General features: G+C 37.1%; 1 protein-coding gene across 1 annotated transcript; it reads right to left on the reverse strand.

Annotated features, from left to right (window-relative positions):
* Positions 1–5809: 5809 nt before the first annotated feature.
* LOC138887365 (uncharacterized) lies at positions 5810–6499 on the reverse strand. The gene has a single exon (XM_070169105.1). The coding sequence runs from the start codon at positions 6497–6499 to the stop codon at positions 5810–5812; it is 690 nt and encodes a 229-aa protein (XP_070025206.1).
* Positions 6500–6868: the final 369 nt, after the last annotated feature.

Raw genomic sequence — 6868 nt, forward strand, 5'->3', positions numbered from 1 at the left:
GTAGTATAAATGTAGTAATTTTGTAGAAATTGTAGATAAATTGTAGAAAAATTAGAAAAATTATAGATAAATTGTAGACTGTTTTTTGCAGAAGATTTTGTAGAAGCTTTAGTCGTTTTGGATTTGTGAAAACAGAAAATAATGCATCTACAATCAGAATACAAATAATCTACAATTTATCTACAAGATATCTACAAAATAGATACATTGAATTTTAATATCCAAATTCTCATTTCAATTGTAGCATAATTGGCATTTTCGACATAATTGTAGAAGATTTGTAGAAGTTTTAGTCTTCCCAATCTACAATTCATCTACAATTTATCTACAATTTATCTACAATTCTACAATTTATCTACAATTTCTGGAAATATGTCTTCTTCTTCTTCTTCTTCTTCTTCTTCTTCTTCTTCTTCGAGTTTCAATCTGAAATTCAGTCAAAACCAAGTCTAATCTTCACCAAAACCCCTCAAAATTGAGATATAAACTCCTAAACATATTCCGAATTATTTACAACAACACCCAATCCAAACAAATAATGATTTTTGAAAACCCAAATTTGAATTCAAAGCTTTCAAGCTTTTTAATGGCTATCAATGGTGGAAAATATATGGAAGAACAGATTTTTTCAACTTTGAGTTGTTGAAACACGAAAATTTGAATTGTTCGTTCTTTTTTTTTTTGAGAATTTGAATTGTAGTTCTGGAGAAAAATACACATATGAGAAATCTCCTTTCCCTTTTTAAAAATTAAATTTAATGTAGAGCAATTAACACCAAGATTCTCTCCTTAATTTTAGCGCGTTTTTAGGGAATATTCTGCCCTTTCAATGCCTAATAGTCGAATGGTATATAAATTGTAGTTAAAGTGTGGACTGGGCGGATAATTAACAAACTATGCACATTTAGGGTGATAAGGTTTCATATATAGTATAGTTAGGAAAAAATCCCTAAAAAATATGGCGTCATGAGATCCTAAATATGAAAGAAATAAACTTTGCATTCTACATGTAGTCTATTATCAAAGCTGAGTAAAATACTCAACATTGATTACACATAAGATCTAATGTAGATACTAAAAATAAAACAGGAGAAATTCAAAAATAGCCAGATTTACAACTGGTCGTTCAAAAATAGCCCAGTTTCAAAAGTAATCAAAATTTAGCCACTTTTCATGTAAAGATAAATCTGAGCGAAAACACTGTTCAAAACCCGGAAAATACTCCAGTATAATATACTGGAGTTCCAGCATAAGTATGCTTGAACTCCAACATATTATACTGGAGTTCCAGGATAAGTATGCTGGAACTCCAGCATAATTTCCAGCATAAGACACTAGAACTCCAGCATAATATACTGGAGTTCCAGCAAGTATAATTGTCCAGTATAATATACTGGAGTTTGGAGCACCGATGCTCCAGTCTCCAGTATATTATACTGGAGTCAGCAAAGTATACCGGTCCAGCATAATATGTTGGAGTTCATACACAGGTGCACCGAACTCCAGTATATTATGCTGGACCGGTCTCTGTTGCAGCAAAATAGTGGCTATTTTTCATTGACTTCGTAAACGCTAGCTATTTTTGAATGACCAGTCCGAAAACTGGCTATACCGTGCTATTTTTACAAATAAAACTAGCCATTGAAGCCCATAAATATAAATGTCAAGATTTGCATTACGCTTCATGTCGATATAAGCCCATTTTATTTGCACTGTCCAGTTCCATTGATTGCATGAATAGCCCAAAGTGACTATAATCCACTGCTTGCACATATAGCCCAGTTCCATTGTAATTCCAGTCCTGCTCCGCTGATTGCGTACTCAGCCCCCTTTTTTCTTGCAAAATTAGCACTGCCCATATGATGTTGATGTTAAAATCCATTTGATGATCTTTTGGTTCCATTCCTAGTGCCATACCAATCCAAGTATCCAATGTGTCCTCCCAGTACCAATTGCATAAATACGAATGATCCGAGCTGGTCATACTTTTGATAGGAAGCACTGCCCAGAAATGTTTACTTACAATGTTTTTGCATTCATTTTTGCATGAACTCATTCTGTATATTATTGAAGTCTTTGGATGGAATCCCTCCTGGTTATCCTAATATTATGTCGCATTGAGATATACACCCATTTTGTCATTTAATAAGCCCAAAATATGTTGCCAAAAATGGTCTATCGATTGCCATGTCCAGTAATGCTCCACCATGCTGTTTTTGTATCACATTTCGTGTGCATTTCTTGTGTATTTGCGTGAACCTTTTGCATGATCTGATCTCTGGATTGTTGCATTAAAGTGCTGCATTGAGATTATGCACCTCATCACAGCCATTTTACCCAAAATTCTTCGCCAACTCCAGCAGTTTGAATGATCTTTCATGTGACTAACCTGGGCAACAAATATGCCCCTTCCTGTCCTTATTACTATGCTTGTGCTCATCCATGATTCCCCTTCAATGGAATGAGTATAAAGTACTAATACCACCAATTGAAGGTTCGTCAGTAGATAAGGCATAGTTACAGTAACGTTCCCTGCAAAAAAGAAAACCATGTTAGTTAAAAACTTCATCTCCATGTTCTCCCCCATAAGGATTTGAACATGGCAAATGACTGTGAAATCTTCCACATAACCAAGGTGTTCTTCATTGCATTTTACCCGGCTCCCTCTATATTCAGATGGCCTATTAGAGTGATTTTCCATTTTGATCAATAAACCATCAATTCCACACGCATTCTTAAAAAATTCCTTTGTGCACCAGTGTTGTATGCAACTTAACCAGGATATTTCTCTGAAGTTTGCGTGTGTTTTCCACATTTTATCTGAGTGAATTCTTATGCAGATCATTTCCTGTGCCTTTGAGGTGTTTATCAGTGTTTGAATATCATCCCATAACACCCCATTTGTTCCCAGGTTTGGTTGCCAAAAGCACCTGCATACCACATAATTTCTGGGCAGCAGTGTGCTCCTCCTTGCTTCTATGCTTGTGCCTATCTTCAATTCCCTTCCAGTAGAATGAGTACTAGGTACTAATACCACCAACTGGGAGTTCCTCAAAGAATAAGGCATAGTTACAGTAGCTTTTCCTGCAAAAAGGAAAACAATGTTAGTGAAAAAATTCATCACCATGCTCTCCTCCATCAGGATTTGAGCATGGCTACTGAGTGTGTGAGCTCCAGCATCCTCTTCTTCTACTCTTACTCCTTCACCTCCTACTTCTTTGCAACTTTTACTCTTAAATATGGACATTGCATCTTATCTTCATTCACTATGCTTATTCCTTGCGAGTCTAGCTGCCAAAAATCTTGGCATTCAATATTTTCAACATCAAGAGCATAGTTTGCAAGATGATCAGCCAATTTGTTCCCCTCTCTGAAAATATGTGACACCTTGACATTACACCCTTCCATTAGTTGCCTAATCTCATCGACATGTTCAACAATACACCAAGGTGGCTTCTATGATCCCTCAATTATGTTCTTCATTAACATTGAATCAGTTTGAAGCCATATTTGTGTGTGATTCTGTGATCTACACAGCCTCAATGCTTCCACAATTGCTACTGCCTCTGCTTCATTATTTGAGCCTTCAGTGATCTCCCTTCCTAGTGCATACCTCAAGTCTCCAGCTTCATCCCTCACACAAAAACCAATAGCACTTCTCCCCGAATTTCCCCTAGATGTTCCATCTGTGTTAACTTTGATCCACCCTTCCAATGGAAATTCCCAGGTGACTTTCTCAAACTTCAGTCGTGGAGTATAGTTTTCCAGCATGAACAACAAGTCATGCCATCTGTGGGGTACATGAAGACCTAGTTTTCTCACCTTGACCAAAGATTGCAATGTTGTTGAAACTTGGTAGATAACTCTGCTTACTGAGACTGCCTCTCCATATTTAAGGATATTCCTTCTCTTCCATAATTACCACACAATACACAAAGGTAAAGCCTGCATTATTGGCTTAATTCTAGGCAACACCTTAGCAGTCCAGCATTTGGTAATGGCTTGGCGCAAAGACAATCCCTCCATTGCTATTCCTGCTCTTTGAATAAAATACCTCCACACTGTAGTAGCAGTTGTTGATGTGAAGAACAAGTGAACTAGTGTTTCCTCCTTTAGGTTCAGCACAACACCAACACCTATATGGCATAAAGTATCCCAACCTTCGCATAAAATCATCAAGGGGCAGTTTAGCTTTCCATACCTTACACATAAAAAATGCTATTTTGAATGGTAAACCTTTTACCCAAATCATCCTACATGCACTCCTAGGATCTTCTCTCCTCCTTAAGTACTCCCAAGCTGATTTAACACTGAAATGGCCCCTAGTTTCAAGCATCCAGTAAGGAGTATCAAGGACATTGTCCATCACTAGAGGTCTAATTTTCTGCACTATGTGCAATGCAAATTTTTCAGGCAGTACCTCCAGTAATCTATCAGCATTCCACCCTCCTCCTTTCACCACATCATGCACATTATGAATGTTTTCATCCATTCCAAAATCTGGAGGAGAAGGAAATACAAAGCTCCCAAACCTGTCCAGTTATCAAACCAAAAGAGTGAGGATCCCATCTTTGGATGCCAAGTGATATGATGCTCGATTATATCTCTGCATTCCAATATTTTCCTCCACACATGTGATCCATTTCTCCATGGAACTACTACTGCATTGAGTTTCTTGCAGTACTTTTGACTCATAAAAAAGCTCCAAAGACTTGGTTTTATTCTGAAATTCAACCATAATTTGCAGAAAAGTGCCTTAGATACATCATGCAAAGATCTGAATCCAATTCTCCCTTCATCACATGGCATACATAGGGTGTTACATGAAGCCCAATGCCTATTGTTACCTCCCACAGAGCTGCTCCAAAAGAATTTAGCAAAAATTTTGTGGAGCTTATTTATAACATAACTAGGCTTGATCACAAAGGTGTTAAACAATTGCAGACTTACTTGTCTTATGTTATAAATAAGCTAGATACACTTACTTCCATCACTAGCCTTAAGGAAGTTGCATCAGAAGATGAAAAAATAATTGTGTCGTTTGCATATGCTAGATGGTTTATTTTTGGGCTCCATTTTGGCAAAGCAAAGCCACAAAAATATAAATTCAGATGTAGGGCATTCAAGCCTCCTGAAAGACCTTCAACAGCTAGTATGAATAATGTAGGTGAGAGAGGATCACCTTGCTTGACACCCCTTGATAATTTGAAAAAACAATGAGGTTGTCCATTGACGAGCACTAAATACCAGTTATTTCCCACTATATCAAACACCAGGCCAATAAATCTCTCACAAAATCCAAACTTCCTTAGCATCTTGGTCAGGAATAGCCATGAAAACCTATCATAGGCTTTTGTCATGTCGAGCTTAATCACAACATTAGGACCAACTTTAGTTCTAAGACTAATATCTGTGATAATCTCCTGTGTTAATAGCACATTCTCAACTATGCTTCTACCTTTTACAAAACCAGCTTGTTCTTTTGATATCAAGTTAGGAAGAAACTTCACCAATCTTTCATGAATTACTCTTGAAATTTTTTTGTTGATGAAGTTACTAATGCTTATGGGCCTCAAATCAGAAAATGTAGTAACCTCCTTCTTTGGCAGCAGGACCAGATTTGTGTGTGTCATAAATTTGGGACGTTGTTGGCCACTGAAGAAAGCCAAACCCATTGCATATATATCCTCTCCAATAATCTCCCAACATGAATGATAGAAGGCACATGTAAAACCATCTGGCCCTCCTGCAGATTCCCCATTCAATCCTAACACTGTAAGTTTAACCTCTTCTCTTGTAGGCATGCTGATCAGCTTTCATTCTGCTCCATATTAACCAAACAAGGCACATAATCAATAATGTGAAATGCAGTAGGGACTATATTTTCACAAAATTGATCTTTGAAAAAATTGACTGCTTCTGCTGCAATTTGTTCTTCCTCATCAATCCAGTTACCACTGTTGTTTTGAATCCTCTTGAGCTTCAATATTTTTCTTCGGCCATTGACTTGATCATGAAAGAACTTTGTGTTCCTGTTACCATCCTTAAACCATGTCATTCCAGATTTTTGTTTCCAGAACTCCTCCTCAATTGCAAGGTATCTGATCATTTCAGCTTGAACCTTATGCAGCCTTGCTCTATTAAACTGAGTAGTATATGCTTCGAATTGCCTTTCATGTACTAAGACAACTTCTTCCAGGCTTGCGATCTTCTGAAAAATGTCTCCATATGTTGCTCTACTCCAAGTAGACAATGTTTTCTTTAACTTCTTTAATTTGTGATTGAAGAGGATAAAAGGACTAGAACTTAAATCAGCACTCCAGTTCTCCCTCACCACATCCTTAAATGTATCATGCTCAACCCAAAAATTCAGAAACCTGAAAGATTTATTGATAGGAGCAGCTTTGATGTCACACTTCAATAGCATAAGTCTATGATCAGATCCTATTTTGGAAATATGTGTAACCTCCAAACCTGGGAAAGTTTGTTGTAGTTCCATATTTCCTAAGCAACGACCAAGCCTTTTGAATATTCAATCCTCCTCTGATCTTCAATTCCACCAGGTAAAAATACACCCCTTAAAGACTAGATCTGATAATTTGCAGGTGTTGATGTAGTGTCTAAAATCATCAACTTCATGTAGAAACACTGGTAGCCCACCAAACTTCTCTTCCTCATCCCAAATCACATTAAAATCACCTCCCACAAGCCATGGAACAGTCATATCAGTAGTCATTGCATACAAAGAATCCCACAACTCTATCCTCTCAATAGCATTACATTTGGCATACACCAATGTGAGTATGAGTTCAACATAAATTTCAATGTGGACTAGCTTCAAAGTCAATTGATGAACCATATTATACAG

The sequence above is a fragment of the Nicotiana sylvestris genome, chromosome 3, assembly GCF_000393655.2.
Source record: "Nicotiana sylvestris chromosome 3, ASM39365v2, whole genome shotgun sequence".
Taxonomy (NCBI): Eukaryota; Viridiplantae; Streptophyta; class Magnoliopsida; order Solanales; family Solanaceae; genus Nicotiana; species Nicotiana sylvestris.